At 36.2% G+C, this 25,302-nt stretch overlaps 1 protein-coding gene across 4 annotated transcripts; it reads left to right on the forward strand.

Moving 5' to 3' along the window:
• The first annotated feature begins 300 nt into the window (after positions 1–300).
• LOC124451042 (eyes absent homolog 2-like) lies at positions 301–24,911 on the forward strand. 4 transcript variants are annotated; one of them, XM_047001672.1, is made up of 15 exons: positions 301–403; positions 2,610–2,671; positions 3,337–3,407; positions 5,920–6,497; positions 6,959–7,342; positions 14,219–14,542; positions 15,985–16,262; positions 16,833–16,916; positions 17,131–17,220; positions 18,326–18,384; positions 18,634–18,782; positions 19,276–19,390; positions 20,209–20,330; positions 21,302–21,402; positions 22,520–24,911. In XM_047001672.1, the coding sequence occupies exons 2-15, from the start codon at positions 2,618–2,620 to the stop codon at positions 22,598–22,600; spliced, it is 2,490 nt and encodes an 829-aa protein (XP_046857628.1). In that variant the 5' UTR covers positions 301–403; positions 2,610–2,617; the 3' UTR covers positions 22,601–24,911. The 4 variants fall into 4 exon arrangements, with proteins under 4 accessions (XP_046857628.1, XP_046857630.1, XP_046857629.1 ...); XM_047001674.1 differs by having other exon boundaries at positions 303–403; positions 14,219–14,539; XM_047001673.1 differs by lacking the exon at positions 301–403 and adding an exon at positions 606–655.
• The last annotated feature ends 391 nt before the right edge of the window (positions 24,912–25,302 follow it).

A 25,302-nucleotide genomic window follows, 5' to 3' on the forward strand; every position in this document is an offset into this window, starting at 1 on the left:
GCATCAATCAATGCCACGACATTATAAGTTTTGATTTTTTATATTATGAGATGCGGGAATAAATTTCTATTTTTTAATGTTCTTGTGGAATTTGAAGTATCCAGACAAGCATGTAACATGAAACAGCAACTGGCTTTCCATCAATCAGCGCACAATTGCAGTACGCATTTTAAAAATTAGGTTAATGTCATTAATTACTTGGCTGACAGATGGTATACGATTTGATTGGTTAAATGTGCTAATCCCAAAGGACCAATTCAACGCGTCCCAGTATGCATTGCGGGCTTAATGTTGTCGTCCGAGACTTGTAGAGGCGCAAATTGAAACCATCGTAATGCTGAAGTAAGGTTTCCTATTACAGCGAGAATTTCTTTCCTGTTTTAACGGACGAAATTTAAGCTTGGTGAGTAAACAATACCGTGTATTCTATTGTATTTGTAATCCGTTGTGCTTGCTTATTGCAGAATTCATATATGAGCTTTAGAGTTAGTTGTGCAAAGTTTCTTTCGCGCTCACGAAATTTTGCCTCTTGAATTTGTAGTTGTGGAGAAAACTGATACGATTTAGTGTGCGCTTCCCATTGCCAATGTAAACTGATTCTTTTTGAGCAAGCGAGGTTTTGTTACAGTGTTATATCTACCACAAATTATTAAATGTAAGTTGAGTCGCATGTCCAAACGGTGTATGGTACGTATTCTTATTCAAACCAAATGGAAATAACGTTTGGATTCAAGCATTATTTTCTTACCGGCGTGATCGAGACGAAGGAATGTCACAAGCGCCCTCTCTCGATTTATTTCACTTATCGAGGCGACGCTTTCTCACGACTTCTTCAAATTCAGCGCGTGTTTATTATGGAAATTTTGTTAAATGTGAGACGCTTCAAATGTGCATACGACACCTAGTGGCTAGTGGCGCTATTTTCTTCATTATTGAACGTTTGTTGAATAATGGCAATTTGTTATGTTCTCTGCCAAATAAATCCTAAACTCGTGCTACTTCGCCTACTATCTTGTCAGTAGAGACACGCGGCTCTTTTCCGTTGTCTTATTTCGTTGTATTTGTTTGGTTTTTGTGTCGCAATTTAGTGCTATTGTTCGTTTAAATCGTTTTTTTGTCTCCAGCGAATAAGTCAATTATGCTCATTGTTTCTGTGTTCAAACATATTTTTATTCAAGTTTGGTCATGCTGCACTCACTTCTATTTGCTATTTGATTGATTCTAACTGCAGGGATCGAAATTCTTTTTGATCAAAATTATCTTTGACTTTGAAATGAGAGATTTTAGGAGAAAGGGGAGGTGTAAGGCGAAGAAATGTATAAACATTTTAGTTGTTTAGTTGGCCCTGACATTGGTATCATGGGCTTCTGATTTCTGTTTTCTTCAACACTTGAAACCTTAATCTTGTGTTGTAGATCTCGCCATTACCAATTATAATGGCTCTTATCCTCCATCAACTATAGTATTGTCAATTTCATAAGTCATTTTTAGTGCTTGTTCAGCTGTTCTGTCAAAGACATGGTATTCGTTCATGGTTTTAGACCATTTTTTCTATTTTGCTTAAATATTAGTTGAAAATGCACCAACATTTTGCCATCGTTTAAAATTGTTGGTGTGATTAGACAAACTGTCAATGCTGTGATTGAAATTTCAAAGTTTTATAAAAGAATATATGGTTTTATTTGCCCAGCAACATTTGACTTTATAGAAATGCTTCTTCAAGAAATACTTAATGAAAAATTTGTTGCTCTATGAAAATTGGCATTGTGACATAATCATATTTTGATCAGTAAAGTTTATTTGCTTTAAGAAACTGAACTTACAAGATTTTTAAGTTTGGTTGGGCTGAATTGGTTTTGCAGACAACAGTTGACTGCTCCATTAATAAGATTGATAATAAAGGAAAAATATACATTCATGTTGTATAATTTGTAATGACAATTGATTTCAATTAGAACCATTAAAGTTAAACATGCTTATATGAATTTTTGTCCCCCAATTGTCAATTTTCTGCTACCTCAGTGCTAGTGAATGAGTGGTTGCAGTTACAAAAATTTTCCCTCTAACTTTAAACTTTTCAAGACTTGAAACTTATACAGCTTTTCAAATTTTTTGGAGGAGGATTTTCTACACAGTAAAATGTTTCAAGTATGAGGCCAACAATTACTATAAAAATGATTTGTACAAATACCTGGGGGGGTGCAGTAGGCAGCTTAGGCTCGGTTTTGAATATTATTTTATTATTATATCATATGGAAACCTTGTTTTAACGTAAAAACAAGATGTTTGCTAAATGTCATGTGCAGTAATTATTGGAGGGTAGAAAATTGGCTGTTTGGAAAAGTATATTCAGAAACACTTTTAAATGACAATGAGTATGTGTTTTCATTTTGAAGTTGCTTATGGCTTGAAATCATAATTTTCTTCAACACTGGGCCATATATGTCAGTGACTATTTTACCCTCCCTCTCCCTTTTAATTTGTGGTTAAATCTTGTAAATATTGTATTTAATGGTAATAGTTATTCGTCTACTGTGAAGTCTTAATCACAGATTAAACTGGACACAGCATTAGCTCTGTGAATATATATGATTGTCATATTGTTTTAGGAGTCGGAATGGCTAGTGGTGATGCAGAAACCCACACTGAAGTTGTGGATGAAAAGCCTCCGGTAAGTAAGATCACTGCCAGGAAAATGCTTTAATTTAGTATTAATGGGTTATACTTAGGGGAAAGTGCAGTTACTATTCTATATAGATGTGGCTCGTTTTGAATAGAATTTTTAAGTGGCTTTTGTCACCACCAGGGCAGCCTGAAGACTAAATTTTTTTCTTGTTGACGGTACTTTAATTCAGTGTTGAATTTTGAGTCACGAATCGTACCCAGTTCAATTTTACTTCATGAAGTATTATTCATTTTGTATTTTCATGCACATGTTTATTGGATACACATGTTTATTTGTATCTGCATCTGCAATGTTGCAGCCTTGTCACACTGTGTGTCACGCTGATATCAGCGTTGTGGTTGCGTGAAAGGTACGAGTGATTGTAGTCTGGTCAGCTGCCTTCACTATAATTTAAGTAACCAGGATGTTCCACTTTGTGGAACCCTCATATGTCGAAATCGACGGAGTCCATTATTAATTAATTTATTATTGGTAGTTGTATCGCTCTTATTGGAATACTGTTATGAATTATAAAGGTTTTGGATTGGAAGTTCTTTTTAGTCAAAATGATTTTGAGCGTATAGATTTGTTTATAGCTATTACTAAAAACGTGATGGAATTTGATTAAAAATGCGATGTTCCAGCTAATTTTGTTTGCATTTCCAACGCAGGCAAAAAAGCTGAAGACTGATGACTCTGACGATGCGTCCGTTGTTGATCAACTTCCGTCCCAGTTTACAGCGTGAGTTTTTTCTTGTCGATTTTAACCAGTGCTGCCACTCGTAGGGGAAACCTACGGGGAAAACTGTAAATTGTAGGGGATTGTAGGGAAAAAAGAAAATCGTTTAAAAATGAGCCTCATTTTTGCCCAAAATACTCTTTTCTTCCTGTGTTCTCACCATTTAGCAAGTGATTGTAACAGAATCTTTCTTTTGGCACAATTTGTGACCATATATGGCAATAGAAGATCAGCAACTTAGCATAAACTCAGTGTGTCATTTGCGCTACCAGCATGTCATTACAAATTATGCTAAATTCTAACTTTCTCGTCTAGATGTTCTTAGTTTTCGATAAACCTTTTTGTTGTATGCATTTTGTAAAAACAGACGAAAAAATTCAATGGTCCGACCCAACGTAGGTATATAATTGGGGGATATGTTGTGTAGGGGAAAAGTAGGGGAAAACAAGGAAAATCATAGTAAGGGGAAGTAGAGGGAAAATAAAGTTTTGGTAGGTGAAATAAGCATGCAGTGAGTAGCAGCACTGATATTTACATGTGAAAACATTTCCAACCAGGGAGGGTGCGCACCCACCCACACCCATGAATTCGCACGCCTAAAGAAAAATTCTAAAATGGTGTTACGTCGCTACTGTAGACGATTAATACAACGGTATTAGAGGTTAGGCAATTGTACAGTAAGAGTAAGTAAATGAGGAACTTCTCGTTTCAAAGACAGTTAAATATTTTATACTACCACCATTTGCAATTGAGTATTATCATGCGCGTTTTCATTGAAACATTAAAATTAATATTAATTACCAAACGCGCATTCATTAACCAAAAACATATAATTTTTTAAAAAGTTATTGCACTTTCGTTACGCTAGATTCACTCGTCTCTAAGCTTAAGCCGAGGCCCTTGCAACTTTAGCTGGGATAACAATGCAGCCCCATGAGAAAGTCTACACCCTTCCTTTCAAATGTCATTGATGATTTGTAAAGACATAAATTATGCTAATGTTCTTGAAATTCATGAAATAGTAGCTACGATCATTTTTCACGTGTACTATTTTTTGATTTTGTTAATGCCTTTATTAGATTTTTTCCTTAAATGATGCTAAGTTAAATTGTCGATGATTGGTCAGTAATGATTTGATCATGACCCTTCCTTCAGTCCGACTGTCACCTTTCATCACCGTGCGATTTAATGTAGACACTCACTACTTACCTCGTAATTTCTAGTTTTATACCATCAGGGCTGTAGCCAGATGGTTTTAAAGGGGCACATTTGAGTAAAACGGACTCGTATTGTTGATTTTATTGAAAATATAACTGACGCTAATGTCTTGTATGTTACAAATACCCTTAGTTAAGTCTGTCTTCATTTGCTACAATACGCTTTAAATGAGATCATTAGGAAACAAGCACGTGATTGTGTTCAATTGCACATGGATCTATTTTATTTTTTAAATGTAAACAGACAATTTCAATAATTGTTTATTATTTGTTTTTTATACCTATATTTTGAAAAACGCACCTCTTGGAATAATGAGAGGCTCACCCCCCTGGTTACGGACCCGACCATGTGATATCTCATACATCTTGGCTGCATGTGTGCATTTTTGCTTTGTCTCCTGTTGCGAAAATATGAATTCTGAGGCTTTTAACATACACAGTCATTGAAAGTGTGGATGACATATCAAGGCTTAACTTAATATGAAAAATAATCGTGTTTTATTTAATTTAGTTACGAAATGTTGTATTTAATGAATGAATAACCACGTGCTATAGGAATTACCGTGATGTTTGCTACATATGTGAAAGTTAGAAATATAAATTAAAAGTACACAAGATAAAAGGTGCTCTATATATATTTGGGTGGAGCAAAATACAAATTCACTGGCATACAAAGCAGGGGGGGGATCTTGCTGCTTATGTTTGGAAGAAAAATTAAAGATCATAGAATACATTAACGAGAGACTCTTGAACAAATGATCGGAGATGTTCGCTAAATGTCGACGTCGAAAAAATTTTTCCGCGCAAGTTTTAAACGCTCTTGATAGTTGATCAGTTGATAATGTACGTCAGCAGACACGTCACGATTAACGGAACTCTAGTTTGATGGTTTCCCCGTAAGGCGTGAAAAAGAGTGTAGTGGCTTCATGAAATTATTCGTTTTACTTTTTTTTAAAGTTGTACATGACAGTTGAATATTTTCGTGGATAGTTTTATTAACACAAGATATGGATTTGGGGGTTCATGTAAAGACAGCTTACAAGTTAGCTGGATAAAACGAATGAAAGAACAGTTTATTTACCGGAGTATAGCAAATAATATCATGACATACCTATGAGCGGAAATTTCCTTCTCATATGTTCCTGACATGCAATGTTTGAGTTTTTATAAACTATTGTTTTGAAAGGCTTATAAGATGCATAGAAAGGCCACGCTTGATTTTTATCAACTTCCTCTTTTCTCATAGTATATGCTGTATTTGTTCACAGACTCGCTCTAGTCTTCATTCGTTTTTGTAGTGAAAATGTCGTTGCTGAAACTCCTGTTGTGATGACAGACAATACAAACGTCCGGGCGGCTCCTATCGGTGGAGTTGAAGCGAATCCACCGAATATCACAGCACCCGTGGAGCCGACAACTTTGGACGATAATGTCAACGAACTTAGCCCACGGCAACCAGTGTTAGAGCAGCCTCGTAGACCAGACGCCCCACCTGTAACAGATGTCCCTTCGACTAATGAAATGCCATCTCCGTCTATCGACAGCTCCATGGAGAAGCGTCCCGTAGAGGACATCAAATCAAGCGAGGTGTGGTCGGAAACTTCAAATACTGGATGTACTCTTCCCGTTTCGAATGTTACTTTGACTAATCTCACCGAGTTCTCTCCTCATGATCCCTCGTCAACCGCTGTGAACCTCGAGAACTGCGTATACGGTTTGACACCTGCGGCTGTGATGACCAGTTTAGGCAATCAACAGCTTAGACCGATTGCAAACCAGTTTGGAGCGAATACAACTACCCTGTTTGCTGCTGGAAATTATCCCCACATCATCACAACGCCATCACAAGCTGGCTTGCAGGGCTTTGCTGCTGCTGGTAAGGCAAAGTGAAGTTATCACACATTAGTTTCAGAGCTTAGTAACGTTGCTTTATCGATATTGAGTGTACAATTTTTTGCAACCCTTGGTGAATAAATTGATTCATCCGCTAAATTCATTAATCAACATAACCTTAATCACGAAGATTTACTCTACACTAAATGATACAACGATTTACTGCCCTTATATAAGCAAAGGGACTGGTTACCCAATTTGATGCTATAGCGTCATAAATTATTTTACAATTAACTAGTACACATTCGCACTATACTATTTCAATATGACATTGCCATGTATTGCAAAGCAGTTGGTACAATCTTACAATGTTTGTTTGAGCATTGGCTATCAATGCGCTGTTTTTACTGCATACTCTTAAACTTCTTGATTTTCACTTCGGCAAATCTTTCTTTTTTCTGTCGAGATTTTATAATGTACAATCAGTGTTTCAAACTTTTGCAGGTGGAACACTGTCCGCACTTCCAGCAGGTGTGCTGTACGCCCAAACTGGTCCCCAGCCTTCAGCCGTTGCCGGCTTCTCGCTCTTAACACAACCAATCCATTACCAAACGGCGCCTTTGAATGCTGCGGTAAAGAGCTCGACTGGCGAGCAGACAACAGAGCAAATGAGTCAAGAACAACAGCAACAAGCTCAAACACAAGCGCAACAACATGAGCAAGAAGCTTCACAACAGCCGGATGACAACGACATGCAAGCTGTGCCAAACATCGCGTTCGCAACCGGTAACGCTTTTTCTAGCGGAAGTTACGCCGGTGTAATACCCGCAGCTCAAGCCTATGGCAATGCCTACATCGCTCAAGCTGCCCAACCGCCCGGAGTTGCAGGTAAAGAAAGTTGTATGGTACTATCGTACTACGAATTGCAAAATTTACGAGTATGTTTTTTATGTCGCTTCATACTCGCGCGTTTAATTTCCCTTGCTAAATTCGACATTCATTAAACGTATATGTGATGTTCAGGGAAATGAATTTTTTATATAGTTCAATCGATTTTTAGAATGTTTGCAATATATTGATAAGTCAAGTAATTAACGTTCATGGGTTTTTTTGACCTGGAAAGTAGGTGACCTCGCACCGGAAATGACGCACAAAGCCCATGCATGAAGATGAAATTATCGATCTATCAAGTGTACTGCAAATGTGTTTAAAATCGATTTAACTATCTACTTAAGTTATTAAACTAACCCTGATATTGGCATTTATGACACAGTGATTTAGCTATAATGAACATGCTTAGTTCCATTCCGACTTGAATTACTTGCAAAGTTTTGGCATATTAGTAGCAGACAGTTTTGCCTTCATATATCAAACTTTGTTTGATTTGGACGTGTTGCATTCGATAAATCATTCCGAAAATATACACATGATTTTTCATGTGTACAATCATTTAGTCACAGTAATTACTGCAAAATTTGATCGTATGAACACACGCCACGGGGGAGATTCTTCGTTAGAAATTTAACCTGCGCTGTACTCACGCGAGTAGTTTCATCAGAATTTACTATTTCATTCGTTTTTGCAGCAAGTAAAAATGAACCAGCCCCCGTCGTTCTCGCCGATTCACATTTGTTATCTTTGCGCATGCGTCTATACCACACATCATAAATCATTTCGTGCAAAAATTTTCACATTTTTTTCAGAAATTTCACATGTGCAAACGGGCATATATAGAATGTTGCTAGTGTTACTCTTGAGAAATACGTTTTCATGCCGCATTTTTTCCAGCAAATGGAAAAAGCAAAACAAACAATATGCAAACGAGAGCTTTCCGTTTCGTATAACGTTTTGTCTGTAATTCGTAGCAACTTTGATCTCGATTACCGGAAATTTTAAAACCCACGTCAGTTGGAACTAAATAACAAACCAAAATTTCAAAACTATTGCCGGTTTTCTATTTTGCCGAAGGCAACTGGTGTCTTGTTCCATTTCAAATATTGATGTTTAATGTATGTGAAACCTTTTTTTGTTTATTTTTATTTTGTAAATTGCGAGCTCGTGTCAATATTCCCTCCGCTTATCAATAGTATTATGAATTTTTGGATTGTTTAACCTATAAGTCGTAACTATGTTTTAGCTCGAGTACGATAAGTGTCGAGAATTATTTTCACTTAAGTGTATTTGTGGGTATGAGTACATATGAGTACATATTTATTCCACTCAAGTCCACCAATTTCAATGATTTTTGCACTCGTACTACTTTGCGTTCAATGCACTTTGCTAATCCGAAAACATGTATCAGTCTTATTTAACGTTGTTTTTTTCAAACACTTCGTTATGTTGTGACGTCAGCAAGCCAAATGCAACATACTTGCTTGTGACATACCGACAAGTACGTAATGACTTTAGAAATACCTGCATGCATGTTCTCGTCGTTATGTTCATCGAGAGGTGTTGGAACAAGTTAGAATGTAAATGTCGAAGGCTTGCAGTTGATAATGTCACGTCAGTTCCAACGTCTATATTACCAGGTTCTTCGCTAGCAAATCGTATTATAGATTTTCGGATTTTTTTCTGCGAAGCATTATATGAAAGTTGCGCGCTTTCACTTCCTCAAAGATTTTGGGTTGTTTTCTTAGTGCAATAACATGGGGCATACTTCTGTTTTGTCGACGTTTTCAAGAAAGTTTCTTCCAGCTTAGCTCAATTCGAAAGTTTCGTTCACGCTAGTTTTTTGTGCATCCTTTCGTGTAAGAGAAAGACCCACGTATGTCAAGCTAATTCATTAAGGTTTTAAGTCACTGCAAAACCTCACCAAAACTGCTCGAACACGACTCTCTGAATTCATATCAAGCCTCGGGCATTTTCGTCAAGCGAATTGTACAGCCTGTAAAAATCAGTTGAATACCTATCAGACCGCACCCTTGACCTTGTAAGCTCGGAATAGTCGAAGAGGTAATTCGTATCTTTCCTGTACACGAGAGCTATCGCATAGCACGTCAAAAAGTCCATGTCGAACACGCATATACCAATAGAATAATTGGTAAATCGGTAGTCGTGAAGGAACAGTTTGAAAGCGGCAAAAGCCGACAATCTTGAAAGGTTTTTTTGTGACGGAAAATGCATCATCGCCATTCGTGGGACGATTGTTTCTTTAGGATGTCAGGTACCTCTATATCTATCATTGCTTCAATCTTCATTTTGATATGTCCATTGGTAATTGTAACTTAAGAATCTGTTTACTGTCGTCGGTAATCATATGATGCCGTCTGCAACAGATAGTGGTTAAGAATTACACCGAAATAGAACGCGTGTGTGTATATGTTCCGGTTCTCTGCACATGGATCTTTAGTTTCTTTCGAGAAGTCTTTAGATACGACAGCGTTTTTAGCGTGGTAAATCACCGTTCTTAAAGTGTGTATGTGTTGAGACCAAACAAATGTAAGTTTTTTACGTATAGGGATATCGTTGGATGTTGAAGAACATCAGTGTTTTATATCAAATTAATTCTGAATAGTTTAGTTGGTCTTTTGTCCTGTGCGTGTATTAGGAGCTTTGAAATGTCGACTCGACAAGTGGGTATTGGTTGTTTCGTACGAGGCTAGGTGACATGGCTATAAAGATTCCTCTAATTTACTATAGCTCTTATTGGAGATAACAGAAAGCTGGAGAATTTGTTTGATTCCATTTTGCGTGTGTATCATGCTTCTTTGTAAAGTATTTTGCAGATTTCTAGGTGACTGTTATTTTTGCATTTATATACTTCTATATGGTTTTCCTTTTATCCAACAACGAAATCGAGTGTTTGTTTTCTTTCCTGGATAAGAACGATGCGTGTGAGAGAGATGGGTCTTTTAATCAACGTGTTATCGCCGAGATAAGAAAATAATTAAGTACAAAACAACCATTTAAGTACAATTGTGGCGTTATTTTTGGCCTCGCACATTTATATACACCGCGCTGTTTGCTCACACACAAACATGTATTAAGATCAGTTGTTTTTGAAAAATTTGATTATGGTCGAGATTATGATTTTGCCCGAATAAGTAATGTATTTATGTGTAAATCATGCTGCTCACTACCCATTGTTACTCGAATATTTTAAAAACTGTCTGAAAAAATTTTGCATTTTGCAAATGTATCTGTTTTGGTTGTTTGATTGAGGGAACACTGTATGACTGTGCGTGCATGCGTATGAAATTCAGTGTTATGTTCGTCGGTTGATTTTCACTCCAGTCATTTGTAATTATTACATATGATAAAATTTATCAACTTTCTCGACAGTACGGTTGCACTGCACTTTTAAAAATTTTGTACAATTTAAAAATCTTTGATGACGCTAGTAAAGCCTTGCTCTTGATTGTATATAATACTGTTCTTTTTTCATTTCTACGATAAATTTGTTTCCATCTTAAGGCATCGCTTTCTTTCTGCTGCGCCGTTCGCCAACGATCCACTCGTTCATTCGAATTTGAAGCTCAGCATTTGGCAGAAAACGTCATGAATTTCTGGATGTTTTCGAAACTGATAAAATCTGTTTGAATTTCGCCTTACTATGATCTGTTGACTTAATCTCAGGATGCGATGATTTCCTAGAGCTGCTGAAAGGAATAAAAACTGACATTTATAGAATGCAGTAATTTCAGAAATATTCGTCATTAAGCACTTATTGCTCAAAATCGGAAAACTAAATGAAATGCCTTGCAAAGAAACTATTATCACTGGCAATGAATTTTCAACAAAACATGCATGTTCACGTTCGTCAAAAATACGGTAATTTCGTCGACGTTTGATCATCCTTTGTTTCAGCGCGGGAGTCAGTACTGCGCGCGTACAACAGCGATATCTCATACAAACATTGACATGCATGATTTTAAAATCAAGAACTTTAGAACTAAGGTATAGTACCCAAGAGATCATTTAGCATTTTTGAAGGTTTTATTTCTCCATGCGAAGCAAATAAATTCCTCATTTTGTCATTTTTTCCTACTTAGGACTAAATTTCATCGCTACTTGTCTCTATATTTAAATGAGTATTTTCCACACCAGAGCCCTACTTGCAAAAGAGTTGGGAGACCGGAAGTAAAATTGCCTAGCGTCCGTAATTTTTGTTCTAAAAGCCAGCAATTGTAGAGCGTTAACGGTGGAAGGACGAATTTTCTGGGGTTTTTTTCTTATTCATAAATAGACAGCGATCCTTTGGAACTCAGTTGTTTATAGATGTCCTAATAATAGAAAAGCATTTATTTTCTGCAGTGGATGTAATTTATACGCCTTTAATGCTGTTTTTGCCACAAGGGAGGGCAGAGAGGGCGTTTGTTTCTATTCTTGATCGCTTTGATTGCGACTATTATAACGCAACATAAAATCATTGTAAACATTTTTTTGTAATTTATCTCCTATGTAAAAAATGGTTATAATTTGCACTTTTGGAACAAAAATGCCCATGTGACCATATCTACCCAATCACCTTGATCATAATGCAAAATGCGGAGTCCCAACTCTTACAAATATAGGATTCTGCTCCTCACACCTTATTTTCGACTTGCGTGGTTCAAAACGCTTCATTCTTTCAATTTAAAATAGCATTATTACATTAGTCATGCATAATAACCTCATATATAAAGTCGCGTTAGCACTGCTTGCCCTCGTCGTCTCGATGTTCAGTCAGGCGGGATGAATTGAAGAAGGAATATAGCTAAAAAGTTATTTACTCTTTTTTCCCCAGATTGCTGTTTAGAAAGTTGTCAGTGCATCGATCTGCATAAAAGATGTAGGACCTTCTTTATAGATACAACCGATATCTAAAAAAATTTAAGATCACTTTCCTATCACTGTCAAAGTTGTAGTTTAATTGCCCAATTTACGAAATTCACTCAAATTCGAGATACTTGCTAAATATTTTCAGCTAAACTCGGCTTCAACTGTCAGACAAACACAGAACAGGAAATTTTTTAGTTCCGTTTCGTTTCGTATACAGTATAATATATCATTTTTAATTTAAGAAAAGTGGAATTGTATCAATAGAATTTTCTGTTTCTAACGCCTGAACAAAGTAAAGGAAGTCAACAACAATCTGAAGAACCTGCATTCAATGTGGCTTTTATTATAGTGAGGACTTTATAATATATTAAGCTATACTTAGGCAGTCCACCTTAGTACTAAAACGAAGATCTGAAGGATATGAAATAACAATCTCTTCCAACAGAAGATATATAAAACGTAGTCGAAAAACATCAGCTTTTAAATCTTGTCTCTTGTCCATACAACTCGAATCTTGAGTTTACAAGATGACGTGTTTTTACGAAGTATGTTTTTATCTTATATTTCCGAAACGATGTTCTACCTTTAACAAAATTGTTTTGAATTCGTCATACTGCTCGCCGTTGTCGGTTTTTACTGTAGAATTCTGCATTCACGATAGGAAAAATAAAAGTTATTATACTAAACATCGTTGTCGGATAAGATCATGCATTTTGTTTTTCATGGCACAATCATTTTTGGTCCAATCCACTGCTGTCTTGGTCAAGAATTCTTGCTAGTACACCGTGTCTTACCAAGTTCACATCAGATCAGGCAACTGTCTCCTTTCTTCCCGATTGTTTACGTACACTAAGTTTTCCTTCGCGTTCGCTTTCATTTTACGCTCCTTTATGTTAGATCCATTTTGCGCCTTCCAATCAACTTATTCAGAGTTTAAAATGGGAAAGTAACGGTTTATCAACCAAAAAACTAAATCGTGATGATAAAAATGTAGGCAAACTTTACATGCTATGGAGTAGCCTGCACGCAAATTTTGATCGTGCTTTATATGTATTTCAGATCGTGAGTATTATTCATGTTTTTAGAAATCTATTGTTTTTACAGTGAGCTCTGAACACCTAAATATTTATATAGGATGAACAAATTTGTGGCCTGCTACGCCACTGTTTAACACATCTTAAAAACCGTTTTGCCATGGTGAATGGCCGAGTTTTTTGAAGTGCTCCTATCATATGTATCTTGTATCGAGGAATTCCTTGCATGACGTCAACAAAATAAGTCGTTCCAGGCTTCTCGAACGACAGACAAGGTCCATTAAAAGGAGAATTTTTGCCAAATTTAAACAGCCATAAAAAATTGATCGATTTGACAAACTTTTTAAAATCTTTCTTCACTGATACGTTGGAAATCACACCTAAATTTAACATCGCAATTAAAAATTTTTATTGAAAGGGGCTCTTTAATGGCTTGCTACACGAGACTTTTAATTATCTAAAGTAAAAGATCTCGTGTATGTTGAACATTTTTGTCGACATTTTGTTTTGCATGTATATGCTTGTTGTTTTACTGCTTGCATTTATTCTGTCTGATGTTGAATAAACATACTCATGCTTGTGATCAATAATCGTAACTATCAAAAGTGGTTTAAGATAAAACAATTTCTGCAACCACGAATACAATCGGATTTTAAGATATTTCAAAACTACTGACCGCAAATTCATTAGTTTACATACCTCGGAGTCTTTAACTGTTACCATGGAAATATTAACCTTGAAAATGAAAATCCATTTCATATTTAACATTGAAAATGAAAATCCATTACAGATTTAGGAAATCTCTTACTTAAGACAACAAAAAATTTCTTGTCAATGGCGCCTACGCAACTGTTTCGAGACCTTATTACAGCTTTTTACTTTAGAGCCTTTACATTGGCTTCATAGATATTATATACCTATTACCACGTGTATTATATCTTATGCAAAGTACACCGTTATTTTTCAGGACAAACCGCCGCCTACGTGACGTATCCCGTGACCAGCGGTGAAAGTCTAGTCACATCGAATGGCGACCTAAACTCCAGCCAGGCAAATGGTCAGGCGTTATACCAATATAATCCTACAGCATTTGGTCGCGGGCAACCTCCAACGTATCCGTACAGTTTTATTGGTAATCCTGGAACATATGCCGCTAGAGCTTTTGTACCGGTGGCAGGCGCAACATCCGCCAGTATCGGCAATTCGAGCAATTACCAAATGACTCAGTTAGCCAACGTCATAACCCCAAATACCTCCGCTGTTATTGGTCTTCCAGATGGCATGAATGGTAGTAAGTCTGTGTTCTTTGATAGCATTGTTTTTATGCTCTTTTTTGTTGACTTCGGCTTGACTGTTTAAGGGACGATCTGAAGGTTGTGGTAAAAAAATAACTGCCATAAAAATCGTAATAAAGATAAGGTCTAAGCAGCGACTTTTTTGAGCCACTTCGAAAACTGCGGGGAGTCTGGGCGCCAGTAACAGCTCGTGAAACATGGTACGGTTTCAAGGAACGCCAGCTTGCGTTTCATTGCTTATTTTATAAAATAAACACAATGAAACGCGTGCGATGATTGGTCTAGAGCCATGTTTGCATTAGCCTGTGCAAAACACATCTGAGCGTAACCAATCAAATCAATCATAATAATCAATCAGTCAAAGAGAATTTTCAAATCGATGATGAATACATTTTAGAGGAAAAATTAAAATGTTTGTCTTTTTCGCATCATTTTTATTTTATAAAAGAAATAAAAGATGTTTTTCGTGTTTACACTGGCTTATGCAAACCTCGGAGACGTTTGTGAGAACTCTCGAGCATGTGCAACCTTCGGTCTCGGGCTTGCACTGATCTGCTCTCCAGTTCTCCCAAAGGTCTCCTCGGTTTGCATAAGCCCGTACAAACACTGTAAACATCTTTTATTTCTTAAATCATGGTATAAGGAATCTTTGAATGAGGAAAAAACGCAATAGCACTGGAATATTTTCTAATGTCAATGATGATTTCAATGGAAATCACTAGCTACTGGTGAATACAACTGCTTTACGCAGTAGTCCACTTAAAAAACATTTTTCGCCCTTGTTGTTTGTTTGTTATTACAGTGTATATATTATGTATATTTCAAAAGTCTTTTACGAGCTGAAGACTCCCTGCAGCTCTTGCAGTAGTTAATATTGTGGGGGCCGGTTACACGGAAGGTGGATAAATTACTATCCAACAGATACGTTTTGTCCAATGTGTAATATGCATCGACGAAGCTTGAATAACTTTATCTGGTGGATGAAAATCGCTTCCAGTTGATAAATTTATGCAAGGCTTTAATGATGTTTAAATCCACTATCCAATGGTTGAAACTTTTCCGTTGCAACAGAGACAGTTGTTTGGAGGTTGGTTGAACCATATCATGGAAAGAGCCATTTTAAGAGTTCTATTTTATGAAAATATAATTAAATACCTATATTTTCGATTCACTGGCCCTTTCAATCTAAAATATTGTTCTATGGAATGCCTGGTTTGCCGTTTCTCAATCTTACCAAATTCCGTGTTCATTTTAGAAGAGCATACAGACGAGAATTCGAAATATTTTTGAAATAATATAGCGGAGAGGAGCGGGGAGCGCGCTACCCTTTCAATTAGATTCTATATTTTAACTATTTTTAAATTATTTTCTTTGTGCGTTATCATCCTCGCGTAGTAACGAAGGGCCTTAGCTCAACTGCGCACGATTCTTTTGCCAGGTAACATACAGTACGCTGGGCAGCTAACTACCGGTGTTGGTCACTCTGATGCACCAAACAATGTTAAAACAGAAATGAACCCCGCCGTCCTTGTTCAAAATACAACCACTGGTCCTGTCCAGGTTGCCGACACACAGTTTGTTGTCACGTCAGCCTGCGACACGGCAGCTAACAACCAACGATTACGTAATCGAGCTGGACGTGGTCGTAGTAAAACTACTGGTCGTGGACGAAGGTCGGTCTCGGGACCTGGGCCCGAAGTAGATCACAACATTGAGGTAGGTTTCTTACCTAAACGGAATAAGAGAGGTTTCCCAAGATTCCCTGTTGAAATTTTGATGTAAACATTTCAATTGTTCTTACCGAAGATGTTCAAATACCTTAACATTCGGATTATTTTTCGTCGTGAATATTTTATTATGATAGATTAATTCATATTTTCTCCCGTCCATTGATTTAATCAGGAGAGATCTAATGTTGAAACTTAGGTCCTCATTTACTGTGGTCTATGGTATTAATCAAAAGTGATCTGATGTTTACTGTGTTTGCTAAGGCTTGTGTAAACCGAGGAAACGTTTGGGAGAACTGAGAGCAGAGCCGTACAATTGCACCTGCTCGAGAGTTCTCACAAACACGAGTTTTCCTTTAGCATGTAGTGATGATTAATTTACAATTTTCTTTCGCCGAGTTAATCTATTCAGCTCAGATCGGTTACTCGGGATATTGCAAACTCAGCTATAGAGCAATCAATGCCGGAGTTGTATTATTGTTATTTTTAGATGTTGATAAAAAGACATTTAAAGTTTATTTATTCTCTAGATAGTTCTATAATACTTTTTTGTTTATAGAGAATTTTCATCTGGGACCTTGATGAGACAATAATATTATTCCATTCTTTGCTTACTGGTTCGTACGCTGGAAAATATGGCAAAGTTAGTACAACTAAAACTTTATGAAAAGCAAAGTTGACTTATTATGAAAGGCGATTGTTATCTTCTTATGTAAGACAGTTGGTTTTTGCAAGTTTTGCAACAGCAAGTTTTGCAAAAGAATGGGGAGGTTTTGATGTGCTGTCTGTTCAATAATTGATTGTGTAAAAAATGTCTTGAGTTATCAAAGCAATGTCGATTAACGTCGTGTTTTTAGGATGCTTCTTCAACTGTAAATATTGGTTTAAGAATGGAAGAAATGATTTTCAGTCTCTCTGACACACACTTGTTTTTCCATGATCTTGAGGTATGGCTTTCTTCATAACAACATTTATCCCAAACATTGTGGACAATAAGCTTCTTTTTGTTATCAATAAATTATTGGAATTGGTAAGGGTTAGACGTGGGGCTTGGGTCGAGTTCATTATATATTAAAGCAACAATTTTAATAACGACCTGGGATATACTAGGCGGGAAGCGAATTCTTATTATAACAAGACCGCTCATTTGAGCGTCAGTCGCATTGCCGGAGTTCAGAAAAAATAAAAATCAATATCTCATATACGTATGAACATTTGGACATAACGTCAGATTTGGACAAATTGAAACACAGATTTACAAAGAACAAGAGTTTCATAGTGAAAATGCAAACTGAACAGGCCGCCGGAAATCCCTGCTCATGGTACTCGTGGATAACTATTGATATCCGTAGGATAATTAGGGGCAAAACAATTTCACGCAACGTAAATACGATCGTTCTCTAACTCTTTATTGCGTTTATTTTGACATGCGTTTTGTGCAGGTATTGTAGATATAATAACGTTATGGCTTTTGGGGCATGAGTTTCTTTTTCTTTGTAAAAATTAAATACAAAATTATCCATTTTACATCTCTTTCACATCGCCGCCATCTTGGATTCTTTGTTCTGTTTACATTTCAATTTGTGAACATCAACAAAGATCCGACATCCAACAAAAAGCCTCTGGCCCAGCGACTAAATATTAGAACGCCCAGCAGAGTTCTTTTAAAAGAGCCATCAGATGAAAGAATACATATGTAAAAAAGGAATTTTTATTAAATAGCGTAATGTCTCAAGAGTCTCTCGAAAGCACTGTGCTGGGCTGTAATATGTATTATAACAGCCTTAATAACTATTGGGAATCATCAAGCATTGTATACAATAACTTTATTGCGTTGCAACGTTCGGATCAGCTTCTATTTTTCTCAAACATGCCTGTTCTTCCATAGGGAGGAATTTTCTCTCGGGAAAATTTGTGCGCTCGCATATGCGTGCAGCAATTATAGCGCAGGCGACTTTCCTTGTTGTTGATAGCACTAAAACTTATTTTTATGTAATTACTTGGAAGAAAGTAATGCTGTTGAACTGATATGAAAACATACTATGCCTTTAGGATTGCGATCAAGTACATATTGATGACGTTGCTGCTGATGACAATGGCATTGATTTAAGGTGAATATACTTTTCAAAACAAGTATTTTATATTTCACAGATAACATGACGCTTTATTGTGTCGACAACTACGTAATTGGTGGGCATTATAATTAATCGTATGCTTGTGCTTCACCTACAAATATAAATTTTCGGGCATATAAACTTTTTGTCGGAGCTGAGACTTTAACCCCCCCCCCCGGATTTTGCACAGCACTAGCTGCTGATAAGATTCTACTCACGGGTAAACATGCTTTTGTCTTTGTACAGCACGTATAATTTCGAGAATGATGGGTTTCGATCTTCTGGCGGTATTTGTCTTAATCAGAACATGCGCGGTGGAGACTGGACGAAGAAACTTGCCTATCGCTATAGACGCATTAAGGAGATCTACAATAGTTATCGTAATAACGTTGGAGGTAAAAACAAACGTCACGTTCAAACTTCTTTCTACTGATTAAATCTTGGGAACTTCTTGGTATGAGGGTACCTTTGTTATCTGGTACTTTGGTGTTCTGGTACTTTGGTCTGCCGTTGCCTTACTCTGCCGGTACTTTGCTTGCCGGTATCTTGAATATGTAAAATCAAAATTGACTAGAATTTGTAGAATTACAATTGACTAGAATATATATGTATAAACAACCGTATCGTTCTATTTAACAATACATACGTAATATTCTTGCATTGGGGTCACTTTGCATTCTTTAGGAACATAGCGAAATAAAAATTGAATGTTTGATTTTTCGTTTTGAAAAATGCTGTTTAAAATATTTATTTTTGTACCTAAAAAACTGAAATCTGCACCCGTAATAAAAACTGAAGTGTGCACTCGTAAAAATTAAGTCTGCCAACGTGAGTAAAACCCAAACCAAAACATCATATTGACTTCATAATTATTTATGATACATTCAGGTTTGCTTGGACCTGCGAAACGAGAGACATGGCTTCAACTGAGAATGGAAATGGAGGCACTAACTGACTCGTGGCTGACCTTGGCTTTAAAAGCTCTCACGCTTGTACACTCAAGGTACGAAGTAGGTTTTGTGTCCGAAAGTTTATTTCGCTTTTGATCGATCAAAATTAATGTTGACGCACGGCCAGATTCCGACAATAAAGACAAGCACATTAACGGTACTTTTCAAAGACATTCGTCTGTGTTTTTCTCTCGATGTGTCTTAGACTGGAGTGGCATAGTCAGCCTCGCTGTTTAGTATTTCTATGTAAATTTTTGTGTTTGCTTGCTGTGAAAAAATAAACAATATATTTCTAATGAAATGAGTGATGGTAATGTTCTCAAATTTTCATAGCAAGATTAAAATCTGCAGGCTGGCTACGCTACTGCTTGACGATATGTCTTTGAAGATTACTATATGTTAGCTTCAAAGAGCGAAAATTCCCTGAAAAAATTACTTTCAATAAATGCATAATGAAACGTACAGTACATGTTATTGTATTAACTAAGCAATAGAAAGCATTTTCGAGTTTCTATGGACTTATAGAAACACGCGGGAAAGTTTGGGAGAAATGGGAAATTGCGTGGCAAGCACGAAGTGCGAGTGTTTCTATAACTCAATAGGAGCAAGTAAATATTTTTCTGTTTCCGTTATAAAATGGTCTTTTAAAAATAATATTTAAAATCTTGCGAGACTGAATTACAGAGTTATACAAACACGATTGTTTCAAGCATTTAACCAATCAGCGCCCGTGTTTATAAAAGGCTATTTAATTTACGTTGAATTGTTGTTCAAATTAAAACGAATAACTTCAGTTTTTGTATATATCATACTGGCTGCCACATTATGTACATTTCTTTATCTACTCATGTTTTTTTGTGTTAAATTTTAGGTCGAATTGTTTAAACTTACTTGTTACAACGACCCAACTTGTTCCTGCATTGGCCAAATGTCTTTTATATGGTTTGGGTGGCATCTTTCCTATTGAAAACACGTATAGCGCCGCTAAAGTAGGTAGGTATAATGTGCCGCGTTTTTGTTGTTTGCATGGTGGAAATACTTTATGTAGCTACAAAAATAACGTAGCCGCGTATTATGTGACGATGATTTGCACTTGTAGCATTTAGTTCGTGAAATATATCTGATGAATATTTGTTTAGGGGACAATGTTATGTTTGAGCTTTATTAAATGTTTAGTAGCTTAAATCATGCTTTTTTTTCTCGACTTCTTTACGCAAAGTCACCAAAACGTTAGACGTTGAGGAAATTTACGAATACTTATTTTTTGACTCAAAGAATCATTGTCAACCACAATAACGCGCGCTAAAATGATCTTTGCGGCCATTTTCTTGATTGAATAAATAGACAAACGTTGTATAAGTTTGTAATCCGTGGATATTCTTTTCATCTTTTGTGGATGTATAAAATTTGTGTCGTTTTGGAAAAATGTATTTTCGATAGTTTGCAAGTGATATTTTTTACAAACGTATCTGTTTGCGTGGGCAAATTATTATTCAAAACTGTGACAAGCTTAACGGTTGAAAGCATGCCTAAAAAAGGAAGACCAAAACTTGGTATTCAAATAATTACTTAGTATTAGGAATCACGCACTTTTGACAATTGTCGAAGTTGTGGAAGAGTCTAAGAGAAATCATCGTGTGATGGAATAAATTATCATATTTAGTACGAATATAAACAAACAAGAGGCGCGCGTTGCATTGTGGTTGACAATGATTCTTTAACTATTTTAAAATTTGATTTTTATGTGGGAGGGGGTTGAACATGACGAATTTGCGATTCTTCATTTATTTTGCACCAAGAATTTATACATTTTTACATTTACATTACGATTCACGTTTTTGCGACCTTTGAATTTTGTGTGTAAGCAGGTCTCTCCCATTAGAATATTGGAATATCCACTGACATTAGTTCTGTTTGATGTTCTCCAATAAACCTTAGATCTCCCTCTCGTTGTTTCCTTGTAGGGAAAGAATCGTGTTTTGAAAGAATTGCAAATCGCTTTGGTCGAAAATGTACTTATATTGTTGTTGGTGATGGTCGTGATGAGGAGTTAGCGAGTAAAACGGTAAAATGTCAAATATTTGTAATCAAAGTGGTTAAGTGTGTTTATAAGCCTTATTTATCATGAATATTTTAGGAAATGTGTTTGGTAGATTCGGACATATTTATTTTCGGTTTCGTTTGCCCACTTGAAAAAATGTTGATCAAGGTCGCAATTTAAGATGTGTGGAGCTGTTGATTCAGCAGAGTAACATTTTTATAACAAACGAATGCTTGTTTGAAAGAAAATATTTGCTAAAACGTATGAAGGAAATATCTGTGAAAACTAGAAATTAGAAATAAAATTTTCATTGTTTGCACTTCCCGGCGCGGAGCGATAATGCTTGATATTTGTCTTCGCAGATCGCTGGCATTCTTTTTGTATAATATAGTTCAATATTTTGTAGGTTTTACTCTACCACTCAGAGATTTATGTGAGAAAGCAAATATTTTCTATTGGAAAGCTTTTTGGAATCTTTTCTACTGGGAACCCGATGTCTAACCTAAAAGTAGCCTAACAAAATGTCATTGCTGTTTGATAGTGAAAGCGCTGACAGCAAGCATTCACAGTCGACTATTAGTTCTTTTAGTATATTATCTTTTTTAAATATAATTCCTCTATGAAGTTCTTTGGAATTAATACGCGCTCTCTGGCAAAGGGCTTCTTCAGATGAGAAGATCCAGCCGATCTCGCCTCATATATTGTTTTACAATGTTTTTGAAAGTGCGTTCATATAAAGAGCGGGCTTGCGGGATTTTGCTTCTAACGGGCTCATATGAATGCATCAATCGCGCATGCTCTTTTCCTCATATGTTTACTTAGCTTCAATATGGCGACTAATACAAAGCAACAATATTCATTTGAAAAATAAGTTTGAAAATTTCATCTTACGCGCCACTTCTGTAGTTGTTGGCAACATGGTTCTGTTTTTGTGAAATGTTGTAATGTATGTGTCTAAACTCATTTCAATTTTCCTACGAAATACAACATTTTTTGATGGAAATGAAATACAACATCTCAGCTGGGTCAGTCAGCCCCACTCAGCCAGCCAAACTAGCTAGCCCGAGTTAAGCGCGGGCTGACCCTTCTCATAGGAACAGGCAATGTTGATAACTTTTTTGTTTTGCTTTTTCGATTTCAGATGAACTTTCCTTTCTGGAAAATCTCCTGTCATCAAGATCTCATAAATCTTCACCATGCCTTGGATCTCGGCCATTTATAATGAAGCAATTGTCGTGTAGGTTTGTGAACCACATGTGACGTAGGCTTGTTTGTAAATACGTCATTTCTAAAATGCTCATGCGCAGCAAAACGTGTACTGATGTGGCAACATATAATGTTAGCACTGTTTATCGAATGATCTTTAAATTTATATATATATATACAAATACATACATGTGGGCTACTTTATTTGAACATTGCTGCTCGGTTGGTTGCTCACAGAAATTATTGTACTTTTAGAGAGATTTGTGATCGCACATTAGATGTGTTTTAACCCTTATCTTAACTTGAGTTCTCGCCCTTACACGATAAATGGGTTAGATTAGCAATGACATAATAGTTGCAATCTTATTTACGTGACACGAGATTTCTGCCACTACTCAAAATTATAAGGATCTCCGAGGCGCTGCAAATTGTAAACTGCATTTTGGGTTGCGATACGTGGTGATTAGTATAATTAATGCATAAGTATTTTCTCTTCAGTGTCGAGGTCAGCTAGATTTTATTCATCCAACTATGCAGGCACTTCAGTGCTTACAAAATTTAAACTTAATGAATTCCAACAAATTTACGCCCTTGCATAGCAGGCTGATATTTCGGGCTGTCTTTGCTACTGCTTCCAGCCATTGAAAATAAAAATGCCCGTCCTTAAAATTAGTAGTTTATACGTGTTAACAATATAAAATGCATTGATGACGTGCTATCCTTGAACTAAATATAACTGGAAGGCTACCTTCACCCAGAAATTTGAAGTTGAAGTCGGCAGTATTATTCTCAGTCTTTCCGCGCTTATGCTAAACATGTTCAAAACAAAATAATTCAGTGTTTTTGAAGTGACCGTGAGAAAAAAAGGAAATAAATCGGAAAAACTGTTTCTGAAAGATCTCGATTTGTTGAACTTATTTATAGCAATATTTTTAGATTAATACATTATTATAGAAACCATTTTTGTGGAGAAAACGAACTTAACAAACTTTGACAAATACGGACATGTCGACATTTTGCAAAGATGCCTTGTTATGTTGACATTCCTTAAAAAAATGTTTGACCACTAATGAGACTGACATAAAAACACAGTTGAATAGCACCTGAACGTAAAGAAGTCTATGTTATAAAGTGCCATTTACGAAAAACATCGCAATTCTTCTCACTTGGGCCAAAATGAATCCGAGCGCAAACCTTTGCCATTTATAAGTTTCCTGTGTAAAAAATGTTTGGTCAGCAGTAAACTTAAATTTCTTGTATTGTTAGCACAAGACAAGGCTGTAAAACAAAAGTTTTGCCTAAAATCCCGTTATAAACATGTTTTTTATTGACTTGTTCGTTTTGTTTACAATCACGCGTCACGAAGCTGAACTTGCATGATTTGACTTCCACACACGCGTGTCTGGAGGTCATATCACGCAAATTTTGGCTTTATTTCGTGTGTTACCGATATATCATAAGGTAGCCTTCCAGTTATATTTAGTTCAATTCGTGCTATTGACACCACTGAAGTGAATGTAACTGGAGGGCTACCCCAACCAAAATTTGCAGCCAGCAATTGTACTCATTTAATTAAAATACATGGAACGCTACCTGTAATATAAAAGCCCAATAATTTTTAGAAGCCAAATTTTACACCCAGACACGCGTGTGTAATTCAATGAATTTTCACTCCGCGAAACAATCTCAACACTCTATACACGCGTGTCGGGGTGTAAGATTAGGCTTCAACTACTTGCTTCAGTTAGCGTTTCATGTATTTTAGTTCAATGATTCTACTACTCCCAATCTTTCCACGCACGGCCCAAAGAAAATTCATTTACGACGATAAACTAGGAAAATGCGTGCTTCATGCAAGATGGCTTTATGTTTATATTAAGGTAGTCTTCGAGTTGTTTATTTAGTTCAATGATTAAACCTGCAAAAATATGGCGGCTTGGCGATTTCATCCGATTCTTTGTGGTTTTGAAAACATTTATAGCCACATTTCTACGTGCAGTGGAAAATTTCATAACTTTTTGTAAAGAGAAGATGATCAGACAAAGATGCTCAAACGCCAATCGAAACGATTTCCGCTTTAAAAGAATCGCGTGGAAAATTAAACATGCCGCCATGTTTTTAATAGCGGTGAATACAATTGAAATGTTCACTGTGTAGATTTCTTATTCGTCCAAGATTTCATACAAAATATTGCAGCAACTTATGTCGAACAGAAATAATTTGTTTCGACTGGAGATAATTTTAAATTAGATTGGGGAGAGTTTATTTCCTGTAAATAATATAACACTAAAGAGGTTTTGTTATAAATAACAGTTTATTATTCTTAATCTATGTTCTTTTCCTAAGTGTATTCAGTTAGCTGTCATTTAGAAAGCCATTTTACATTGAGTAGAAATTGAGTAGAAATTTTACTTCTGTTATGCGAACGCTATGAGTTTTCATCGACAAATCATAATCGTGCAATATAATAATAGGACATTTAAGGGATTATGTTTTTCTCAAGCGGCATGTATGAAAATGTATCTTATAACTGCCGAACGTTTACTATGTACAAATTGCGATTATTCGAGACAAAGATAGAAAAACTAGTGCTTTTTAGCAACTGACATACTTTAGAGGAGCAATGATAAATTAACAGAAACTTGCTAAGATGAATGTCAAGTGGATTGCCACAATTCAAGTACCAAATAGATTTCAATGAAGCTTGCTGAAAGACCG

The sequence above is a fragment of the Xenia sp. Carnegie-2017 genome, unplaced genomic scaffold (assembly GCF_021976095.1).
Source record: "Xenia sp. Carnegie-2017 unplaced genomic scaffold, XeniaSp_v1 HiC_scaffold_24, whole genome shotgun sequence".
Lineage (NCBI taxonomy): Eukaryota > Metazoa > Cnidaria > Anthozoa > Malacalcyonacea > Xeniidae > Xenia > Xenia sp. Carnegie-2017.

Bases quoted from the DNA above. Each gene is read 5' to 3' on its own strand.
- LOC124451042 (XM_047001672.1), top strand. From the start codon at position 2,618: ATGGCTAGTGGTGATGCAGAAACCCACACTGAAGTTGTGGATGAAAAG. The intron at 18,385-18,633 runs GTGAATATACTT...GTCTTTGTACAG, and splicing joins GACAATGGCATTGATTTAAG to CACGTATAATTTCGAGAATG. The intron at 21,403-22,519 runs GTAAAATGTCAA...TTTCGATTTCAG, and splicing joins AGGAGTTAGCGAGTAAAACG to ATGAACTTTCCTTTCTGGAA.